General features: G+C 42.4%; 1 protein-coding gene across 3 annotated transcripts; it reads right to left on the reverse strand.

Annotated features, from left to right (window-relative positions):
* Positions 1 to 234: 234 nt before the first annotated feature.
* On the reverse strand, positions 235 to 24,435 carry LOC121284444 (mitochondrial uncoupling protein 2-like). Of its 3 annotated transcripts, none has more exons than XM_041199913.1 (7): positions 24,312 to 24,435; positions 18,760 to 18,962; positions 7,658 to 7,865; positions 3,130 to 3,327; positions 2,489 to 2,590; positions 2,231 to 2,351; positions 235 to 1,147 (listed from the first exon to the last, which is right to left on the reverse strand). In XM_041199913.1, exons 2-7 carry the CDS (start codon positions 18,883 to 18,885, stop codon positions 1,036 to 1,038), a joined length of 867 nt encoding a protein of 288 aa, XP_041055847.1. In that variant the 5' UTR covers positions 18,886 to 18,962; positions 24,312 to 24,435; the 3' UTR covers positions 235 to 1,035. The 3 variants fall into 3 exon arrangements, with proteins under 3 accessions (XP_041055847.1, XP_041055846.1, XP_041055848.1); XM_041199912.1 differs by having other exon boundaries at positions 2,231 to 2,411; XM_041199914.1 differs by lacking the exon at positions 2,231 to 2,351.
* Positions 24,436 to 24,511: the final 76 nt, after the last annotated feature.

The following is a 24,511-nucleotide window of genomic DNA, read 5'->3' on the forward strand; positions in this document are numbered from 1 at the left end:
ACACTATTGTTCTGCTGAGGGCTGTGGGTTTTGAAACCAAAAGTTGAAAAGGTAATTACATTTGGTATTTATTGCATGCTCTTGAAGTTATCTTGTCCACACTTCGAAGTATTTTTCTATATGCTCTCTGGTTAAAACCTTCTTATGGCCTTATTAGGGGAGTACAGACACCTGGCCCTCAAGCTAACATAATGTGAAAGAGCCAGCAAGCCTACTTCAATTAAAACACTGACAGCACTTCAAAAATAGTTTATTGCCTGTCTGTCCAGTGGGCATAAAAAGGTGCTATGTAAATGTAAATCCTCACTTTACTACAATGGTGAGAATTGCATTTAAATTAAACAAAACAACCTGAGTGAAAAAAAAACTTAAGAATCTGAATTTATGCAAATTTAAAAAGGGAGTAAAGATAGGCATACCACATTACAGCAGGGAGGTTTTTAAAAGCTATGACATTTTTACCAAGAAAAAACCTCCCTCATATCTCTACAACATGTGCTTTCACTTTCACTTGAAGTAGCAACTAAATTAAAGACCAGTTAGAATTTTCTTTTGAAGCACACCAACACCAAAAACAAAAAAATGTTTTAAATGTTGAACAAACCCTGCTTAGCAACATGGTCTTTATATCAAGCTTTGTAAAAATTAATCCCCATGGTCAAAATGGATAAAGTGCAGAAGAGTACACTGTGCAGATGACCCCTCAATATTGCATTGTGTTAGTTTAACTTAACAATCCAATCATTTGTTATATAGGAAGTGGAGGTGTGAAGGAAAAGGATAGCATTAGTTTGCTGGTGTTCCAAAACAGAACGTGAAATTAGAAAAGACCTTTATTTACCTTATAAAAATATATATTCACAAAACTACCTCAATTTAAGAAATAAAGCCAGCAACAAGATTTGGTGCATTACAAAATCGACCAGCGATATGCACATATTATCATCCTTTAGAACAGAATGCTTAAGAAATCCATGCCCTTTGATATAAAACATGATAAACTTTAAATGATTTACAAATATAAAATATAGAATATTAGGAAGATTCCCAGGACTGCTTGACCAGCATCATGGCACGTTTCAACTGCTCATAAGTGACAAACATCACCACATTCCACGACCCCAGGCGCAGGAAGGACGGCATAAACCTGTTGCAAAATAAAATTCGTCAGTGATTAATCAAGAAAGAAAATTGACCAAAATCTACCCTTAGAAACACGAATTTTCAGAAACAAGGTTGCGATGTGGAAATAAACAATTGGGTGTGGAATGTGAGTTATGAAGAAGCAAAGTCCTGGTTTTAATAGGGCATCAGATTTGGCCTGAATAAGTGAAGGGGGATAAAATCAGTGACAGTTCAAACACTGGTAGCCTGATAGCAGAGAGGTTGCTCATTATGAGTTGGGGAGGTAAAAGATGCTATGCAAAGGGCAGAAACTACCTGAAGTGAATCAAACAGGAGGCTGGAGAAACAAGAACCTGAGTCTTGGGAGGAATGAATCAAGTTAGTTATTGGGTGCTAGTCAGAAAAAGGCTTGATGAATGATGACTAGCATTAGAATGTGGGGCGTAGGATAGCCCAAGGGAAGAAAACCATCAACTTGAGTTGGTACAGGAGCCAAGAGACAGCTGACCAGCAAGGAGAAAGTTAGGAGAGATCAAGGTGGGCCACCTGATGACATTGGTATGTGGGGGGGGGGGGAAAAAAACCCACAACTGAAGAATAAAATGGGGATGATAAAGAGAACAAAAGAAAACGGTCACAGCAAGAGAGGCTGCTGTATGCATGAGCATCTACAAGACTCGGAACAGAATTTTACAGCCCCACCATTGTGGGGACAGGGCAGTAAATGCAGCAAGCCATTTAAAAGTCCATTGACAGTGGGACTGGAAAATGCCACTGCTGGTGGTGGTGGGTGGGTGGGTGGGTGGGTGGGTGGGTGGGTGGGTGGGGGGGGGGGGAGTAAAATTCCATTCAGTTGCCATTAGAAGAGAGGCTGACAATAGTTCTGTTGAAGACTCGAAATGTTAACTGTGTTCCTCTCCGCAGATGCTGTCAGACCTGCTGAGTTTTTCCAGGTATTTTTGTTTTGGATTTCCAGCATCCAGTGTTTTGCTTTTATCTTGGTAAATTTAATTGGTTGTGAAGTCCTATGTACACTTTCACATGTCTGATTTCAATTCCAAAGCCTGCCCAATATCTATGTGGATTAAATATTTTTTAAAATTACCCTTTATAGAAAGCTGTGAAACCCTCCTCAGTCAGCATGATAAAGGAACAGTTCAAGGCACTTTTGTATTGGCCAGGGGCAGAGTTCATGTATCTTGTCTTCACAACATCGACAGGTGAAGCTATAATGGTTGTGCAGAATCCAGCACCAAAAGCAGCACAAAAGTGACATGGAAGGTTATCTGCAAATAAAGTCTCATTTTAATTGCACAAAATTATTAAGTTTCAGCCTTTATATTCGTCAATGTGCAACACTTACCAGTCATAAGGTTATACTTTATAAGTGCATCCTTGATCAGATCATAAGTCACCAGTTCTGAACAGTTGACGACAGAATTGCGAACAATATTTGGCAAAGTACCTGGAAAGCAAAGGCACCTGAATTGGCCCTTTCAATTCTGTAGAAATTTGTAGTGTGACTTTACTATTAAATTCTCAGCCTATTATAAATCGTATTTAGCAGCCACTTAACTGTATATAAATGAAACTGCAAAGCTTCACTTTTATAAATGGTCAAAAACATTGTCTTCCAAGAACCTAAGTGATTTGTCCATGAGCTTAGTAGTGAAACATTATCCAAGGAGACCCATATAGGAGATCTCCAGCACTTGCTTTTATTTGATTTCCAACATCTGCAGCCACAGTACTTGCCTCTCACTATTTAGGAAGTCTGGTGTGTTTTAAATCCATGACTTGTTCCCATTCTGCAAATTTTGTGATCAGTATACACCAATAATGGGCCCCAAATAGAGCTCCCACTTTAATCATCCCAGTGCTGTATACAACAACTATCCTCCACATAGATAATTCTGTGAAATATAGACCAGTCATTAATGCTAGACTCAATAGTTCATTCAAATCAATTCAAAAATTTGATAATTATCGATGACCGTTACAGACCTTTCCATAATCCTGAAAGTCCTTCCTCCTTAGCAATTTTTCTGTAGGCATCGATAGTCCCACTGTATCTCTTATTCACACCAGTTAGGTTTAATTGTGCTTGAAACCTTACTTTCACCACATCTGTTGGCTGTGCCATGATGACTGCCATACCTCCAGTTGTACATCCAGCAAGCAAACGACTACCAATGGTAATGGCTAGAGGGGGAAAAAAAAGGTGAAGAAATTAGTGTAGAGAATGGTGGATGTGAAAAATCACTTTTGGGGTCAGTCAAGCAAAAACTGTCAACATTCAAAGATTGGATAAGAGCACAAAGGAATAAAGGGGTTGTGAATAAATATGGAACAGAGTGGGTGAATGTATCAGAACAATTTGCTTGCATGGAGGACAGATGCAGGGTTGTAGTTTGGAATTGTAGAATCTCACTTCACTGGAAGTCAGGTGGCTGAGTGTCAGTGCTGGCTCTGTGCTAAAAAAAGAAAGTTATTCAAATAGTCCCACTCTCCCCATAGCCTTGTAAATTTCTCTTTCAAGAATATATCCAACTCCCTTTTGAATTCACTACCGATTCTGCTTTCACCACCTTTTCAGGGTGCACATTCCAGATAGTGTTTGTTTAAAATGTTGTCTCATTTTCACCACCCCAGATTTTTTTTTGCCAATGACTAATTCTGGGTTACTGACTCTCCTCAGATGAAACCGTTTCTTTCCATTGACTATCAAAATTTCTCAATTTTGAACATCTAAACACTTTAAACTTTCTCTACTCCAAGGCCAGGGATGGGGGGGCTGCAATTCCAACTTCTCTAACCCACCACTTAACTCTCAAAGTTCCTCACCCCTGCTGCCATTCTGATCTGCACCCTCTTAAACTTCAACACTGTTCAAGTGCAATGCCCTAAATTGGCCACAGTACTGTTGGAGACCTGACCAGTAGCTTTTTATTCAATGCCTGTATTTATAAAGGCAGTGATCTTGTATACTTTAACCACCTTATCAACTTGTCCTGTCATCTCTGCTTCTGCACATCCTTTAAAATTGCACCATTTAATTTCTATTTCTTTTCCTTCCAAAAAGCATCATCTCACTTCATTATATGAAATTTCATCTGTATATCCATTTGTTTCAATGGTCTACATCCTCCTGAAGTCTGTTCCTATCCTCCTCACTGTTTACTACTTTATATACGTTGCATCCAACACATAAGTCAATGTGATGAGTCCAGAGTGTGGGTGAAGAGAGTTAGTCTGCTTGTGCGCTAGTCTGCTTCTCACTTTCAGCCCAAACTACCAGCAATGTGAAAGTGTGCAAGTCTCTCCTGGTCAATACATAGCATCTCCATTGTCAAGTCTGCAGCAGTGCCTCCTCATGGAAACTTGAGAAACAAGAGGTGGTTTGGCCCCCAAACATGCAGTGCGCAGGCCCACTGGTATATGGGCATGCTGTCGCTCGTATTCCAAACTCCCAGTTACGGATGAATAGCCCCACTGTCTCATAGTTTAACTGAGGTAACCAAGAGTAAACCCTGAAAAAAAAATCTGGTGCAGAGGCAAACAGATGTCTAGATGTCATTTTTCTGGCAACTCCTGCAACTAAACATAGTACTTTGCATTCCTTTGGACTTAACTGGGGAGAATGAAAGTTTTTTTTTGGGGGGTGGGGGGGAAGGTGGGGTAGAAGGGGAAGATGATGACCTGATGTTTGGTCAGTCCTGGGGTCTCAAATTTTGCCTAGATGTGTCTTAAGGAGGGCAATTTTACTACACAGCTCTAACACATCACTACCTTCAACTTGATTTGACTGGTGTACAGGGCAGATGCTGTGGGCCATCTCTGACAATGCAAGGGCCATCATATCCCACTGTTCAGCCACTGGCCACCTCAAGTTGGTGGGCAGCCCTTAACTAGTCAGATGCTGACATACCAGACTAGTCAATGGGTGTTTGGAGAATAGATGGAACCCATCACACCAGGCAAACAATGATGCCAACAGATTGGCAAGCTAGAACATGTGTGACCATGTGCATGTGACTGACAGATGACTGAGCTGGCTGAGTGTGCAAGACAGCTGTGATCAACAAGGAACTTGATCGACTGAACATTAAAAAGTAGATCATCCCTACAAGAGACCAGGCTGAGTGTTCATCTGGCATGGGAATAGCAAGTGTAGGCTTTGCTACAAGAAACTTGCAACTCCCAATGATACAGCCCCCAGCCCCACCTAAGCACCCACTGAGCAAGTGGGCAGTGATGGATTAGCATCTTACTATTTGGGGGCTGCCTAGTGGGACACAATGGCTCCTCCCATTGTTGGAGGCAGAACACTAACTGGAGCAAAGGATTTAGAAGCAGGCCATCTTTTGTTTGGGGGGTGGGGGTGGTGGTGGTGGGGGCTGTATCATCGGGAGTAGCAAGTTCCTTGCAGCAAAGCCCTGAGCCTACTCCACCATTCAAGATGATCATGGATGACCTGGTTTGTGGCCTCAACTCCACTTTGCCATTTGCCCCCCGCCCCCCATAACACTCAACTTTTGATCAAAATCTGCCTTGAATGAATTCAGTGACCCAGCCTCCATTGCTCTGGGGAAGAGAATTCCAACACTAATGATCAGTTGAAAGAAAAAAATTCTCATTTTAAATGGCAGACCTCTTAAAACTGTGTCCCCTGGTTCTAGTCTTTCCCACAAGGGGAAACATCCTCCCAGATATCTGCCCTATCAAATCCCCTCAAGATCTTATGTCTCAATAAGATGCCCCCTCATTCTTTCGAACTCAGTAAACAGTTGGACAGATGGGTGGAACAACCTAGAGTTGTACTCTAGAACAGTCTCTGAGCAAGTTCTAGACACCGTAGAAAACCTGCTAGTCATGCCAGAGTTGGATATCAAACAGAGGAGTAGCAGCTTAGCAAAGCTATTGACTGGCTTGCCATGGGCAAAGCTCCAGGTGCTGTTGCTATACTACCTGAATTCAAGCACCAGAAGCCAGCAACATGAACTTTTGTCTGTTGGAGGGAGGGAGCAGCACCCCAGGATGTGTGAGATGCAAAGATTGTGACCTTGTGCAAGGATGAGTGTGACTGCAACAATGGAGGTATCTCCCTGCTGAGCATCATGAGGAAAAGTATTTGCCCAGGTTACCATGGTCAGCCTGTGGATCCTGGCTGAATACATCTACTCAAACTCTGTGGGAAGATCTACAATTGACATGATCTTCTCAATCTGACAGATGCAAGAGAAATGCTGTGAACCAGGAGACCATTATCTATTACACAGTCAGTCATCAAGCTCACCAACACATTCAAACATATGAACAGAGGTGGTCTATTTAAACTGGAGAAAATTGTATGCCTGCCAAGGCTGCACAACTGGATCTCCACATTCCTTGAGAACATGGGCAAGCTCATCTATGAGGGGCAACACTGGAACACTTCAAGGCCTGCAGTAGGCTCAAACAGGGTTGTGTTCAGACACAAACACTCTTTGGTATATTCTTCTATTTGCTGCTGGTCATGTGTCTTCAGTTCATCTAGAGACCATCTACCTACATACCAGAAGTGACAAAAGCTGTTGAGCCTTGCATGCCCAAGATCCAAGACAAATCTGTGCCAAGTCCTCAGAGTTGCTTTATGCTAATGATGTCACACTAACATTCCACACTGAGGAACACCTTCAGCAGCAAATGGACAGACCCATTCATGATTGAAGTTTGATCTGACCATCAGTATCAGGGAAACAAAATGTCATGGCCCAGGATGTTGCTGTACCACTATCAGCACTGAATGTGATACTGGAGTATTTTGATAGATTCCCATATCTAGGTTCTACCCTCAAATTTGTCTTATTCCTGAAATCAAGATGCATCACAAAAAGCTGCAGCTGTATTGTCCAAGCTGAATAACAAGAGTGGCACAACAGCAACTTGACAGATCTAACAGAGTCCAAAAGCCTGCATCCTCAGCACCCTCTACAATGGTGAGGCCTGGACAGCATACACTAGGTAGAAGTTTCCACATTTGCTATCTCAGATGTATCCTTAACATCTCTTGGCAGAACAAAGGCCACCAACTCAAAGGTCTCGGAACGTGCTAATTCCATTAGCGTACACTCTTACTTGCTCGCCCATATTCATTGAAGACCTTCTGTAGAGAGTGAATTGACCACAGGGCCACAAACTCCTGGGCATCCATCCCACCATTGCAAGGGAGATATGAAGATGGCTGATACATTAACATCAACTCTGAAGACTGGGGGAGACAGTCACTGATGGCCATGACCTGTGGAGGGGCATTGGAAGAGGAGAGCAGGAATGAAAAGCTCAGCTGGTTAAGGGGACTCAGAAAACAAAGAGGCTAACGAATTGTGCACCTTCTCAGCAGGAAACGTGGCAGAGACTGCCATGCCAGAGTGGGGCCACAGCCACAGCACATGATACTCAACACAGTTGACCACTGTCATTGTAGAGCCAGAAGGCTGCCACTTTACTACACAAATTTGAATATATTACACACCATCCTGCAGATACTTACTGTCAGATCCATTGGTGTAGAACTGTTTGACAGAATCATAAAGCCCAATACGCACTGATGCGAAGCTCATCTGACGTTGAAGACCAGCCACCAAGCCATTGTAGAGACTTTTCGCTCCTTCAGTCTTCACAATTGTAACCATGGTACCAAAGACACCTTTATACTTTGGAGAAGTCACACTGTTGACAGATTTGGATTCCCCTTGAATCTGTGCATTATGAACAGGATTCAATTTTGATTAACCTTAATTCAGAGTTTCACAATTAAGATTTCTATGATCTCAGTTACCAATTTCAATCAAGCCACTGTCACTTCCTATTACTGTTTGCTTTGCATAGCAGCACAACTGAAGAGAGTTCAGTGTGCACCAAGGCCCCACAATCCAATGTGATGCTGCATGATTTCTGTATCAAGCAGCCACACTTACTTGACAAGATCTTTCAGTTCCTATTCAAGATCACCTGGCAGTGTGGAGAACACACCAATGACCATTCTGTGACAGGGGGCAGCCCTGAACGATAAAAATCCAGTGCCCAAATCAGGCTAAAGACAGCGAGCTGGTCAATGCCAACAAGGAGCCAAAATTTAAGCTAGAAACCCTGTTTTTTTTCCTGCTTGGGAGATATTCCATCCACACTTGGCTTCAATCCAATTACTCTAGCTGAGACCTCTCAGGACTGCGAAGATCTTTTGAAAGACTCCAGACCTTATCCAAAAAGGTAACTGATCCCAGTATTAACCCCACCCTCCATAACCAGAGGCAGAATGGATATTTTGGGTAGAAAACATCAGGTTCTTGTCAGACCACTAGTCAAAGTGGAATATATAGCACAATGATTATACATACAGATGGTTACTATACCATGCTGTCCTGACAGGAAAGAGAAAGAAATATATCTACATTAACTTGTTTTTAAATTTGATGAGGTACAATTTAAGATGCTTAATAGGAATATTGCAGTGAGTTATAGACAAAAAGGATAATCAGTCACAAATGCTCAACTTGTAAGAGGATGTTTTAAAATGTCCCTTTAACACCAATAGGTCAAGGGGTGAATTCCTGGTAAACATCTCAGTTAGGAGAAGTGCCCATGTGACTTCAGGCTGCCATGGGGATGGGAACCAAAGGGAAAAAACAAACAAAGTTGAAAGCCTTAGGTGTCGAGTTGCAGTTTACAGCATCTTGCTTAGAAGGTCACAGAACAGGAAAAGCTGCTGCCAAACAGCAGGGAGGAGAAAATTGGAACTCCCAGGACCAGATCTGCTCTTCTGTAGGAAATGGGGAAAACTATTTTACCAGAACCAACTAAACTTTCTGAAGGGCTTGGATACAGGAATCTCTGGAATTCTGGATTGTCAGGACTGCCGTGATCAGAGGGAAGAGGTGGATTCATCGAGGTGTGTCTTGCTGGTGATAATTGGATCAGGAAAACTCAGGCAGGGTGGAACTGTGTTTTTATAAAAGACACTAATCACTCCGATTCTGTAAACACTTGTGGGTTAACTTAAGACTAGGCACCTAGGAACATTTATACAAAAGGTAGAAAGCTTAAAGACATCAGTAGCAGAGCTGTGTGTACTGCGTTCTGCTCACAGGCCACAGTGAAACGAAGACTAGATCACATGACACTTCCCTTCTAGCAATGGCATTCCAATTGAGACTTCCAATGTCCTTCAACAATCTGGCATGGCAGGAAGTGGTGAACCTCTGCTAGAGAGCTGGGAGCGACAGACAATTCCTTTTTATATCTGCCAGTATTGTGGTGCACAATAAGCTTCATGAAGCATATTCTGGTTGCCTTAGTTAATGCAAAACTTTGTCTTCAGTTTGATTTATTAGTTGCCTGTTAATGTTTAATCCACCTTGATTTTAGTTTGTTACAGTGAAAGCCTTAAAGAATGAAATCTTGTCCTTTGGTCATTTCTGTCAGCGTCATGGGGATTTGTTTTTAAAAAAAAAAAGCAGCCTCTGCAGTGATCCTAATAAAGGAGAGTGAAATTTGCCTCAATTGAGCCAACTTACCCCCCCCCCCCCCATTTTATTCTGCTTAAGGATGTCTAATAGTCCAGTTTCCTTTTTCGTGCATCATCCTACAGTGCCAAAAGAGCTTTTAAACTTTTAGAAAAGCCAAGTCATACCTTTGGACAGGAAAATTAAGTTCCTATATCACCTCAAGTATGTAGTGTGTTCTCAAGTGTCTTAGAAGTAAAAGCCCCCTTGTTTTGCTTTATCTGAAGTCTGCAATAATACAACACATTTCTTGAGCTTGGCCTAAATAGCCAAGTGGTTATGGTACTGGGCTTGTAACCCCAAGATCAAGAGTTCAAATCTCACAATGGCAAACTATGAAACAATGTAACTTCATCTGAGTAGGAACAGATGGAAAGAGTTATACTCGAAAGAGTTACAACACATTTCTTCAATTCATAAGCATTTCCTTCCTTATAGCCCTTGACCTGTCCCTTCCACATTCAAAAACTTGGATCAAACGGGAGAGCTGCCAGGCTAATGCGAGCATCTTCCATGAAACTGTGTCCATCAACATTGAAGCCCTTCTCCTGCAGAAACAACTCCAAGGAACAGGCCATTGCATCTGGATGGCCGAAAATACATTTCCCCTCAGCAGGTTCTCTACACAGCTCTCCACTGGCCAATGCTCAAAAGGGCAGCCGAAGGGAAAGGTACAAAGACATGCTCAAGGTTGTCCTAAAGCACAGAGGCATTAACACCACTGACTGGGAAGGAGAATGCTACCGATCATTCAGCAGGGCACCACCTGGTCCATCAAGGCACAAGCCACTTGAGACTCAGCAACACAACAGAGGCAGAATGGCAGCAGCAGAGGAAGGAGAAGGGAGCCAACCCAGGGCTGCAATTTCCACTCCCCTGCACAACATGCCCCCAATGCAGTAGAACATGTGGATCCAGAATTGGGCTTCAGTCATCTGAAGTCTCACCAAGCCTGATGGGCACCATCCTTGATACCAAGGAACTACTGACAATTAATGAAATTCCCCATCATTAAAATTGAAACCCCTCAGACATATTGTACAACTGGTTTAAGTGATTCACTGCCAGATCTGACTAGGCAACACCAAGCACTACAGGGTCTGCTCTCATGTCAAACCTGTTTACTCCAGAACATTGGAATAACCTCCAGCTTCCTTGCTCCACCAATACTTCACCCCCATGAGGAGCTCGAGGTTTCAATTTTAGTAATAGAAGTCCATCACTTCAGCTGCCTCTATCACCCCCTCCCTTCCCAAGCCAAGTTGCCCCTTCACTATAGCTCTGAACTCCCCATTTTAGTTTCTCTCCTAAAATCCCTTCATGCCCCCTCAAATTATTCTTATCTACAGGGCACACTTCCTCCTCTCAAACCTATTCCCACTAAATTAATTTTCAAAATGTCTCTCCTAGCCTGTGTTGGATGACATTGTAAATAGCTCTCATACTGTCCTGCTCAAATTTGCCATCACCTCATCCTCAAAAATAGCAGCCACTTTTCATCACCTCTGACCATGTAAGCTACTGCCCTATTTCCTCTCCAAATTACTTAAACATATTGCCATCTCCCAGAATGGTGCTCATTTTCCACAACTAAGTTTCTGTCCCTACCACAGCACTGAAAAGGCTCTAATCATAGCACAAATTGTGTCACTCATGACTATGATCATGGTGCATTATCCTTCTCAATCTCTCTACAACCTTTAATACTATTGACCACATCATGCTACAACATCTTTTGCATTGTCCAGTTGAATGGCACTGATCTGGTTCCACTCTTACCTCTCCAGTTATAGCCAGAGAATCTCCTGAAAAAACTTCTATTCATTCCCTCACTATTGTCACTGGATTCCCATTTCTCCATAACATAACCCATCTCCACTTTTGCCTCAGCAACCCTCATTCATACTGCCCATCCCTCAACGTTATTAGCATCAAGTTTTACATCACACTGTTGACCTCTGCCCATCTACAGGCTTCTGGTTGTGGATGAGCTACAATTCTGTCTAACTAAATATCAGAAAGGCTGAAAACATTGCCTTTGGACCTGCCACAAACTCCACACCCTCAATTCCATCATCCTCCATAGTTTCAGCCTGAGGCAGTGGCAGCTTGCCACTTGTGTCCTTTTTGACCCTGAGCAGAGCTTCGGCTCTTATATCCTTTCCATCACCCATTTCTGCTCTTGCCTCAGCTTATCTGCTGAACTCTCATCCAAACTTTTGTTGCTTCCATTCTTGACTATTCCACTGTTCACATTGCCAGCCTCCCATGCTCTAAAACATAAAACTCATCCAAAAGGCTTGGTCTGATGTCTTGGTCACCCATCAAGCTTGGGCTTGCTAACCTATAATTGGCCTCCAATACTCCAAATTTAAAGTCATTTCGCATGTTCAAAACCTCAGTCTCTAACATTCTCCAGTGCTCCAAGAACTGAGTGTTCTGCCAAATTCAGGTTCCTGTACAGCTCCCACTCTCCACCCCATCATTTGTGGCTATTCTGTTGTTTTAGGTTATAAGCACAGGGATTCCATCCCTATATCTTTCCACTCATTTAAAAAAAGTACCTTCCCTATCCAGTTTAGGTCCAAAATGGAAGGTGTCACATTTAACTATGTTGAAGTTCATTTGATTATTCACCTTTCTTTGCAATGTTATACTTTCCTCTACACCGCTTACAATGCTACCCATCTTTGTCATTGGTAAACTACAAGTGGCTCTGTTAATTCATTCTGAAGTCAAATGGTAAGATCAGAAAACAGATACCAATTTTTTTTACTCAATACTAGATTTAATTTACAGATTATATTGTCTGCCTCCTCCCCTAACCACCCTTTGTAACACTAGCAAACCAACAAAACAAATTAAATTAACAGCCCATTAAAGGGGCAGTGTAACTCGTTGCAAAAACTTCAGTAACTTAAAATTAATATAATATTTTGGGGTCTGATGATGAACTTCCAGAAGGCCTTTGACAAGGTGCCGCACAGGAGGCTGCTCATGGTGTTAGAGGCAAGGTACTAGCATGGATAGAAGATTGGCTGTCTGGCAGAGGCAGAGAGTGGGGATAAGGGGGTCCTTCTCAGGATGGCAGCCGGTAACTAGTGGAGTTCCGCAGGGGTCAGTGTTGGGACCACAACTTTTCACTTTATACATTAATGATCTAGATGAAGGAACTGAGGGCATCCTGGCTAAGTTTGCAGATGATACAAAAGATAGGTGGAGGAACAGGTATTGAGAAGGCCGGGAGACTGCAGAAGCATTTGGACAAGTTCGGAAAATGGGCAAAGTGGCAGATGGAATACAACGTGGGCAAGTGTGAGGTCATGCACTTTGGTAGGAAGAATAGAGGCATAGACTATTTTCTAAATGGGAAGAGAATTCAGAAATCTGGAGTGCAAAGGGACTTGGGAGTCCTAGTCCAGGATTCTCTTAAGGTTAATTTGCAGGTTGAGTCAGTAGTTAGGAAGGCAAATGCAATGTTGGCATTTATTTCAAGAGGACTAGAATATAAAAGCAGGGATGTGCTGCTGAGGCTCTATAAGGCTCTGGTCAGACCACATTTAGAATATTGTGAGCAATTTTGGGCCCCGTAAGAAGGATGTGCTGGCCTTGGACAGGTCCAGAGGTGGTTCACGAGAACGATCCCAGGAATGAAAGGCTTAACATATGAGGAACGTTTGAGGATTCTGGGTTCATACTCAATGGAGTTTAGAAGGATGAGGGGGGATCTGATTGAAAATTACAGAATACTGAAAGGCCTGGATAGAGTGGACGTGGGGAAGATGTTTCCATTAGTAGGAGAGACCAGGACCTGAGGGCACAGCCTCAGAATAAAGGGAAGACCTTTTAGAACAGAGATGAGGAGAAACTTCTTTAGCCAGAGAGTGGTGAATCTATGGAATTCATTGCCACAGAAGGCTGTGGAGGCCAGGTCATTGAGTGTATTTAAGACCGAGATAGATAGGTTCTTGATTGGTAAGGGGATCAAAGGTTACAGGGAGAAGGCAGGAGAATGGGGTTGAGAAACTTATAGCCATGATTGAATGGAGGAGCAGACTCGATGGGCCAAAGGGCCTAATTTCTATTCTTATATCTTATGGTCTCTTACAGTCTTTCCATTCTGAGCCTCTTCTACAGTACACCAAACCCCCAGGATTAAAGTACATCTCAGACAGTTCTATGCAATGCCTTCCAGAGCTCAATCTTCTGCCTTGATGAATGCCATTCTCCCTGCACATAAAGCATTGAAGTGTGCAGAAAGAGATTGTAGTGCTTTCTAGGACCAGGGGACTATCACACAGCATGGAAGGTATTTTGGGAATTACTCCTATAGACCAATAATGATCCAAAGCAAATATCTTTGCATGGATTATCCATGTCAGGGCAGTTGTTTGGCAAGATCTTAATGAGCATCTCATTGATCAATGCACTATTTCTTAAGAGTCAATTGCTAAAAGGACTTTCAGCTGTGTTCATAATGATAATGTTTGAATTTTTACACATCAATAGCAAATTCCTCCCCCACACCTCCTTGTTCCCTATCCCCAACTGTCAGTCAGTTCTTAGTCCACTCCCCTACCCATTTTTCCATGATTTTCTGTAACTTCCTACAATCTTTTATCCTTACTATGTATTACCGTAGAAAGACCAAATCAATTACAAATCTATAAAATTCAAATTGAAAAGCTGTCCTTGCCTCAACTTTAAATCCATGGCTATTAAGTTTCATGACAATGCAAGACTTGCAATGAGACATGGTGGCATCCTCTGCCACTATTTATTTCACTATGAGAAGCCTTGTATATTCAACCACCACCACACCATGTCCTTTAATAAGATTAAAATCTGAGACAACTTGCTCACCCTTGTCAATTTTAGTTTAAGATAATTTCCCCCCACAATCCTTATTACTGATACCATTAACACTTCTTTAATATTCTGATTAGAAATGTCAGCCTAACAAAACCAGTCTTTACTAATGTCACGACATTAGGGGGAGTACTTCCTGCACATGTAGATACAGCATCAATGAATCAAGTCTGTGGCTTCATCATTTGAAATTAGACAGCCTCAATTTTGAGATACTGAAACCTGATAAGAGGGACTAAATTAAACCAGAATTCTAGGAGGACCAGCACCTTATCTTCCAATTAGGTACTTTACAGCCTTCTGGACTCAGCAGTCAGACCATGAACTGTCCTCCATTTTGAATTCCCCCACCCCCAAAAGTGCCAGTGTCTCTTGTTCATGTTTTTGCTTTCAGATAGTGCTGACCTTTATTCTATCATCAACACCAACTCAGTATTAAAAGTCTAAAGCTTTGGCCACTCGTATATCATTACATCTTTGTTATTTAATCTCTCCTGCCCTCTATCTTATCCCTGACCTATTTTGCTCCACCTGCCCTTCTCCTTTTACAGCAGCACAAAACCCATTATGCTTCTAAAACAAAAATAAAAATACCTGGAAAAACTCAGGTCTGACAGCATCTGCTGAGAGGAATACAGTTAACGTTTCAAGTCCGTACGGATTTCCAGCATCCGCAGTTTTTTGCTTTTGCCATTACACTTCTACCTCTCTCCATTTCCAAAGAGGAGTCATATTGGACTCAAAACACACTCTATAGATGTTGCCAGACCTGTTGAGTTTTTGCAGCACCTTAGCTTTCATTCCAGATTTCTAGCATTGCTTTTTTAAACAGAATATGTTGGGATTGATTGTTCCCCAAAACGTTCTGTTCATTTGTCAGCCGTTATTATTAAACTTCTTAGATACATCAGGATATTGCTTTTTTTTTTAAAAAAAATTAGGACTTATTGCAGATGCTATCAAAAAGATTTGATCCATTTTGTACAATTATTATTTACCAAAAAATTAGTTAAGTAAAAAAACTAACACCCAAAGTGGGGGTCAAAACCAAAACTTTGAGCTAAGAGCCCCATTAATTACCAACTGAGCTAACTGGGAATTCCCTCCACAAAACCTTACCAACTCACTTCAGATGACTGTTACGCAAACCAGCATATAGTATTCTCATTTTATATATTTGCAATTTGCACTGCAAGTTCAATGCATTTATCCCCAATAAAGTAGAAAGACAAGGTGGGGTTTGATGCTCTGCAGCCACACATGCGCCTCTGAATGGAAAGGCATCAGAGTCAATTGCACATTTGCTAGTGGCCACAGTGCAGACCAACTGCAACACATGGAACTGTTCCTAATGCCTTTCCATTCAGGAGCGGGAGTTAATGGCTTTAAGGGGGTACAATAATGCCCTGATTGGAAAGTCAGTGAATCTGCAGTTTACCCAAAAACAAAATTGCTTCCATGATAAACTCACCAAGCCTCCTTGGACAGCACCTTCCAAACCCACAACCACTATCACCTAGAAGGACAAGGGCAGCAGGCACATGGGAACACCACCAACTGAAGTTCCCCTCCAAGCCACTCACCATTCTGACTTGGAATTATATCACTGTTCCTTCATTGCTGCTAGGTCAAAATCCTGGAACTCCCTGCCTAACAGCACCGTGGGTGTACCTACACCACATGGAATTCAGTGGTTCAAGTCAACAGCTTATCACCTTCTCAAGGGCAATAGGAATGGGCAATAAATGCTGGCCTAGCCAGCAATACCACATCCTGTAATTGAATTTTTTTTTAAAAAAATCCAATTTCATTTGTTTTTTTTTGCATGGAAGGCTGGCTCAGCAGCAAGGGTATCTCACTAGACACCACATCAGGCTTACTCCAGCTATTTTGCATTGAATAGTTAGTAACCTCGATGTGTTGTCATGCTCGATGTGTTGTCATGCTCAAACTGAAACAAAGTAGAATTTTTATACTCTGATTTTTACTTCAAACCAGAGTGAATTTACACATTTTAATCAATCTATCCACACACTCTTGGTGCAACCACAACTTAACAGCACAATTAAATGAAGTATGCAATGAATGCTAGTACAATTCCCTCAGAATTTGGTTATTGAAGATAATGATCAGTCTGTCATGTGTTGCTGCAAAATCCCTGTTCTACTTTGGGCAATTCATTGTATAATGAACTTTAGTGACGTCTGGAGCACCTATTAACTACTCCCTGTGGTTCATTCATCCATTATTGCTACTCCAATCCTGTTACCTGCTAGATTTGCTAATGCCTTAATCCTCATTCCTCCTGTCTGTAACTCTGCTGTTGTACTGACACCTCACATTGGAATCTCAAAATGTCATAATTGAGTCTTCCATTGTAACATAGATGTCCCATTTGCACTATCAAGGCTGCTGAAAATGACTAATTCCCTGGATATTCTCCTCCCCCCCTCAAAAGCAGCAGGTATTTTATTCAAAAGGGTGTCTTTTTCAGAGAACCAAATTCAGCTAATACTAGGAGCATATCCATATGTAAACACCTTACCACAATCCAGCAATTTAAGAGAGAGTACTGAATAAGGAATTTCCAAATTTAATTTCTGCAGTTTGTTAAAGTCTGATGTATTCCTCTATGGAATGCCTATCTGTCTTTTGACTATAACAAAAACAGAATTACCTGGAAAAACTCAGGTCTGGCAGCATTGGCGGAGAAGTAAAGAATTGACGTTGAGTCCTCATGGCCCTTCATGCTGAGTTTTTGAAGGTAATTCTGTTTTTGTTTTGGATTTCCAGCATCCGCAGTTTTTTTGTTTTTGTCTTTTGACTATGCCTTGTAGGCATTTAATAGATCATCCTTCTTGTTAAATTTTATCAATGAAGCTTAACAGAAGATCTAAACCTTCATCAATATCCAACCGATGTGCAGCCAACTCAAAATACATTGCTTCTGATTTTTTTTTTAAAAAAGTTAAGATACAATGCCAAGGCCAGACCTTGTTTTCTCTTCTGTAAGAAATAACCTGTGTCTAAATATCCGCTTCATTTTTCCCCACTGGTCATAAGGTTCAGATTCAGAGATCTCAGGCTATGATTACCCACCAATTTACACTTGCTTTCAGCTATTCTTCACAAAATTGACTCATTACCATTTTATTTAAAAAATGTAGTTTCCAACCTTCACCTATAGGCAACCATCCTCTTCACCTTAATTCATTGAAGCAGGAAAAAAAGTCACCCAATTTTCTTTTCTACTTAATACTAAGTAGAGTTGAGTTTTTAAAAAGATGCACACAAGCCACTGGCTGGAATGCTGCAGGGTGACTCCTTAAGAGGTAATGAAACCCCACCCTGTTGCCAGACAAGGTGCTTCGAAAGACACCCAGAAACTAATTCCTCCCTTCAGCAGAGACAATGGGACAGACTGGGAAATGGGCATCACTTCATCAAGAGATTTGTGAATTTGCTTCCCACTTAGCATATGCAAAGGGGTTAAAAGGGAGCTGAAATGCTGCCTCAGTACCTGTTGGTGGGTGTTCTATGAGAGAACATGTGCTGGAAGTTTGCTTCAGTAACAGACCCACACAGTACCCCTGCAAACCGCCATTTTGCAGGTATCCCAATCTCTCCCTCTCCACCAAATTCAACACTACTGGAACCATGAAACCAGCTATTTATCTACCAGAATCAACTGTAATCCTATTTCTAATTGCAACTGATGCCATGCTCTTTTAACCTGTATGACCGTATATGCGTGTGTTTTATCCTTTCTTGCCTTTAGCAGTTAATAAACTCTCTCACATTCTTGAATTAAAAGTATAATCAAATTGGCTCCTTCAGTCAGAACGATTGGGTCTGGGAAAAAGGTATCCATGAAAGGGGTCCTTTTTAGATTAAAAATTGTTGTGACCAACAGACAAAAAAGGGGGAGGAGGGGCACTGAGTAAGACAGGGAACCAGTTCAATTGTCCACACCCAGGACATGACAGTTTCAGGGTGTCCCAGCCAGATAGTGACAAATGGAGGGCTCGCACCTGGATCAACAGCTTTGGGGAACCTCACCTTGAGGGGGGTGGTTGTAACAGTGCTCAAGATACTCTATGCTTTTCACTATGTATCCTTAACTTTAATCAATTAACATACTATCTCGTCGTCTAAGTCGCTGATAAATACAGCAGAGTTGAGATCCAACACATATCATTCTCATACAAAAATTAAACTTTACCTGCAATCTCACTTTGGTAGTATCAAGAGGGAATGTAACAAGATCAGCTACACAGGCTGCGGTACCAGCACCGACAACTTTTATACAATTTGTTGGAGGGACATCTGCCGGTTTAAATCCAACCATATTGGAGTAGAGTGCAGCCTTAATGCAGATGCCTGGGAAATTAACACTCTTGGAAATTCACCGTTCTCCAGCCAAACCTACAAGAAAGCAATATTGATACTACTGAGTCTCCCATCGTTTTCTTATATTACAAGGATAGAAAGAAGCCAACACACCTACACGTATATTGTCAGTTCAGGTTGTGAGGAGCATCAAGTCACAATTACCTTTTGGTAAAAACTTTTCATAGGAAAAACCTGATTTGGGAACAATGACAGATAAAGACCCTCAGATCTATCCAACCTGCCCCTCACAAATAATGATATCACATGTCACAATACATATATTCCCCATTCCACCTGAAACCATGTGATCACGTGGGAGAGGCACAAAAGTCAGGTAAAAACCCAGGTGTATTGGGAGGAAAGGTTTCAACATCCCTGGGGGTTATCATTGACTGGAGATTTAACTAGGCCAACCATACAAGAGGAGGTCAGAAGCTGGGTATTCTGCAATAAGTGTCTCACCTCCCGACTCCCAAAGCATGTCCACCACCTACGAGGTAGAAGTCAGGAGTGTGATGGAATACTTTCCACTTGCCTGGATGAGTGCAGCTCCAGCAACACAAGCAGCTCCAGGCCATCCAGGACAAGGCAGCCCACTTAAGCATTCACTCCTTCCACCACTTGGGCACTGCAGCAACTCATTAAGGTTTTTTTTTTCTCCTAACAGCACCTCCCAAACCCATAACCTTTATCTTCTAAAGGGACAAGGAAGTTTCCCTCCAAGTCAAACATGATCCTGACTTGGGAAAAATATTATTCCTTCATTGTTATTTCAAAACCTTGGAACACCCCTCTTACCATCACTGTGGAAGTTCCTTCATCACACAGGCTACAGTGTTTCAAGAAGCTGGCTCACCATAATCTTAAGGGAAATGAGGGTAAGACAATAAATATTTGCTTCTCCAATAACCCCACATCTCAAGGATGATTAAAACAAATCATCACCCCCTACACCTTAACCTCCTCCCACAGCACCTTCCCATGTAACAGCAGAAGGTGCAACACCTGCCCCTTTACTTCCCCCCTCCTCACCGTCTAAGGGCCAAACACTCCTTTCAAGTGAAGCAGCATTTCACTTGCACTTCCCTCAATTTAGTCTATTGCATTTGCTGCTCCCAATGCAGTCTCCTCTACATTGGAGGTTGTAAAAATACCTGGAAAAACTCAGCAGCCTGGGAGCATCTGCTGAGAGGAATACAGTTAACATTGAGTCCGTATGACTCCAACAGAACTAAGGAAAAATTGAAGATGTGAAATATAAGCTGGTTTTGGGGGGCATTGCTGGATAGAGGACCAGTGACAGGTGGAGATAACCAAAAGATGTCATAGACAAAAGGACAAAGTTGTTGAAGATGGTGAAATTATCTAAGGAATGTTCTAATTAAGGGTAAAAAAGCAGGACAAGCGAGGTACAGATAGCCCTAGTGGGGGTGGGGTGGGGTGAAGGGAAGGGATCAAAATAGGCTAAAAAGGTAGAGATAAAACAATGGATGGAATACATTTAAAAATAATGGAAATAGGTGGAAAAAGAAAATATATAAATTATTGGGAAAAAAAGTGGGGGGGGGGGGGGGAGAAATCGGAAAGTGGGTGGGGATGGAGGAGAGAGTTCATGATCTAAAATTGTTGAACTCAATATTCAGTCCGGAAGGCTGTAAAGTGCCTAGTCGGATGATGAAGTGCTGTTCCTCCAGTTTGCATTGAGCTTCATTGGAACAATGCAGCAGGCCAAGGATGGATATGTGGACATGAGAGCAGGGTGGAGTGTTGAAATGGCAAGCAACAGGGAGCTCTGGGTCATGCTTAAGGACAGAACGAAGGTGCTCTGCAAAGCGGTCACCCAGTCTACATTTGGTCTCTCCGATGTAGAGGAAACCGCATTGGGAGCAACAAATGCAGTAGACTAAATTGAGGGAAGTACAAGTGAAATTCTGCTCCACTTGAAAGGAGTGTTTGGGCCCTTGGACGGGACACCCTGGTCCACTCCTCCATCACCCCCTACACCTCAACCCCCTCCCATGGTACTTTCCCATGCAACCGCAGAGGGTGCGGCACCTGCTCGTTTACTTCCCTCCTGCTCACTGTCCAAAGGCCCAAACACTCCTTTCAAGTGAAGCAGCATTTCACTTGCACTTCCCTCAATTTAGTCTACTGCATTTGTTGCTCCCAATGCGGTTTCCTCTACATTGGAGAGACCAAACGCAGACTGGGTGACTGCTTTGCAGAACATCTTCGGTCTCTCCGCAAGCATGACCCAGACCTCCCTGTCACTTGCCATTTCAACAGTCCACCCTGCTCTCATGCCCACATGTCTGTCCTTGGCTTGCTGCATTGTTCCAGTGAAGCTCAACGCAAACTGGAGGAACAGCACCTCATCTTCCGACTAGGCATTTTACAGCCTTCCGGACTGAATATTGAGTTCAACAATTTTAGATCACGCATTAGTCAAAAAGAAAAAGGAAGCATCTGTAAGGGCTAGAAGGCTGGGAACAGATGAAGCCCGAGGAGAATATAAAGAAAGTAGGAAGAAACTGAAGCAAGGAGTCATGAAAAGTCACTGGCAACCAGGATTAAGGAAAATCCCAAGGCCTTTTATACATATGTAAAAAGCAAGAGGGTAGCCAGGGAAAGGGTAGGCCCACTCAGGGACAGAGGTGGGAACCTGTGTGTGGAGACAGAAGAAATGGGAGAGATACTAAATGGATACTTTTCATCAGTATTCACCAAAGAGAAGGACTTAGTGGTCAATTTGTCTAGGGAAGTCTGTGTAGATAGCCTGGATCATGTTGAGATCAAAAAAGAGGTGTTAGGCATCTTGAAGAATATTAAGGTGGATAAGTCCCCAGGGCCGGATGGGATCTAGCCCAAAGTACTGAGGGAGGCAAGGGAGGAGATTGCTGGAGCCTTGACAGAAATCTTTGTATCCTCACTGGCTATGGGTGAGGTCCCAGAGGACTGGAGAATGGCCAATGTTGTACCATTGTTTAAGAAAGGTAGCAGGGATAATCCAGGAAATTACAGGCCAGCGAGCCTTACGTCAGTGGTAGGGAAATTATTGGAGAAGATTCCTCATGACAGGATTTACTACCATTTGGAAGCAAATGGGCGTATTAGTGAGAGGCAGCATGGTTGTGAAGGGGAGGTGATGTCTCACTAACTTGATCAAGTTTTTCAAGGAAGTGACAAAGATGATCGACAATGGAAGGGCAGTGGGTGTTATATACGTGGATTCAGTAAGGCCTTTGACAAGGTCCCTCATGGCAGACGGGTACAGAAGGTAAAGTCGCAGAGGATCAGAGGTGAGCTGGCAAGATGGATAGAATTGGCTTGGTCATAGAAGACAGAGGGTAGCAGTGGAAGGGTGCTTTTCTGAACGGAGAGCTATGACTAGTGGAGTTCTGCAGGGATCAATTTTGGGACCTTTGCTGTTTGTAGTATACATAAATGATTGAGGAAAATGTAACTGGGCTAATTAGTAAGTTTGCAGACGACACCAAGGTTGGAGGAGTTGCAGATAGTGAAGAGGGTTGTCAAAGGATACAACAGGATATAGATCAGTTGGAGACTTGGGCGGAGAAATGGCAGATGGAGTTTAATCCGGACAAATGCGAGGTAATGCATTTTGGAAGGTCTAATTCAGACAGGAATTAGACAGTAAGTGGCAGAACCCTTAAGTGCATTGACGGGCAGAGGGAACTGGGTGTACAGGTCCACAGGTCACTGAAAGTGGCAACACAGGTGGATAAGGTAGTCAGAAAGGTATATGGCATGCTTGCCTTCATTGGCAGGGGTATTGAGTATAAAAGCTGGGAAAATCATGCTGCAGCTGTGTAGAACCTTGGTTAGGCCACACTTGGAATATTGCATGCAATTCTGGTCACCACATTACCAGAAGGATATGGAGGCGTTGTAGAGGGTGCAGAGGAGGTTTACCAGAATGCTGCCTGGCCTGGAGGTTATTAGCTATGAGGAGAGATCGGAGAAACTCGGATTATTCTCACTAGAGTGACGGAGATTGAGAGGCGACTTGATAGAAGTTTACAAAATTATGAGTGGCATGGACAGAGTAGATAGTCAGAAGCTTTTTCCCAGGGTGGAAGAGTCAATTACTAGGGGACATAGATTTAAGGTGAGAGGAGAAAACTATAGGGGAGATGTGCGGGGCAAGTTTTTTTTATGCAGAGGATAGTGAGTGTCTGGAATTCACTGCCAGAGGAGGTGGTGGAAGCAGGTATGATAGTGATGTTTAAGAGGCAGCTTGACAAATACATGAATAGGATGTGAATAGAAGAATACGGACCCCAGAAGTGCAAAATATTTTAGCTGACGGGCAATATGATCGGCGCAGGCTTGGAGGGCCAAAGGGCCTGTTCCTGTGCTGTCCTTTTAACTCTCTCCTTCATCCCTACCCCCTTTCCGATTCCCCCTTTTTTCTCTCCAATAATTTATATAGATTTTTCTTTTCCCACCTATTTCCATTATTTTTAAATGTATTTCCATCCATTGTTTTATCACTACCTTTTAGCCTATTTCGATCCCTTCACCCCCCCCCCACCAGGAGTATCTGTACCTTGCTTGTCCTTTCTACCCTTAATTAGCACATTCCTTAGATATCACCACCTTCAACATCTTGTCCTTTTGTCTGTCTCCACCTATCACTGGCCCTCTATCCAGCTCTACTTGTCCCACCGACCCCCAAACCAGCTTATATTTCACCTCTTTTCTATTTTTCCTTAGTTCTGTTGAAGAGTCATATGGACTCAAAACATTAACTGTGTTCCTCTCTGCAGATGCTGCCAGACCAGCTGAGTTTTTCTAGGTATTTTTATTTTAGAAATTATTAGCGCTTTCAGACAACAAGCAGGGTCCTCGGATTTCTCAGGACGACCACAATAAGCACACCACCAAATGTTAGAAAGACAGCCTTACATCTACACGGAGTTATGCACCTCATCACTGACAAGTCCAAACACTAGCTGGCTTCAATTGCTTCTTCGAAAGGCCGGGGATCATGAGGCAAATAGCGGTATACACTAATCCTGATTCTAGCAACTAACTCGTAAACCTATTCCTAACAGATTAACGGCGGGCCCTCAAATTTGACCCAATATTGCTGAACATTAACAAACTTTTGAGGGGGGGGGGGGGGGGGAGAAAATATTAAAAAAGGTACCTCTAGACAATTTAATGACTTCCACCGCTATGAAATAGTTTGATTATCAGTTTTGATACTAGTGATATTTACAACAATATAGCGAGGTACAAATTTGCAGGTTGTGGGTGTATTTTAATGGTTCATTATACAAAAATTTAAATCATACAAAATAATCTACGCGATTCAGCAAAACAAACGGAAACACAGGATGAAATTAACTTTCTTACCTGACATATAAAAATAAAGACTATTAACAAATGAAATAGTAAATCCAACATTTAAAAAAAAACTAGTCCAAAAGAACCAAATTACCCCTTACTTTTTCTGCCCTCAACAAACCTGTAAACAGGCTGCCCTCTATTTATACTTGCTCACACTGGGGCGGGACATCCTCGTGGGTTGAGGAATCCTCGTGGGTTGAGGAATC

The sequence above is a fragment of the Carcharodon carcharias genome, chromosome 11, assembly GCF_017639515.1.
Source record: "Carcharodon carcharias isolate sCarCar2 chromosome 11, sCarCar2.pri, whole genome shotgun sequence".
In the NCBI taxonomy this organism is placed as follows: Eukaryota; Metazoa; Chordata; class Chondrichthyes; order Lamniformes; family Lamnidae; genus Carcharodon; species Carcharodon carcharias.

Bases quoted from the DNA above. Each gene is read 5' to 3' on its own strand.
- LOC121284444 (XM_041199912.1), bottom strand. From the start codon at position 18,885: ATGGTTGGATTTAAACCGGCAGATGTCCCTCCAACAAATTGTATAAAA. The intron at 7,866-18,759 runs GTAAAGTTTAAT...CATAATGCACAG, and splicing joins CTACCAAAGTGAGATTGCAG to ATTCAAGGGGAATCCAAATC. The intron at 3,328-7,657 runs GTAAGTATCTGC...TTCCCCCTCTAG, and splicing joins CTACACCAATGGATCTGACA to CCATTACCATTGGTAGTCGT.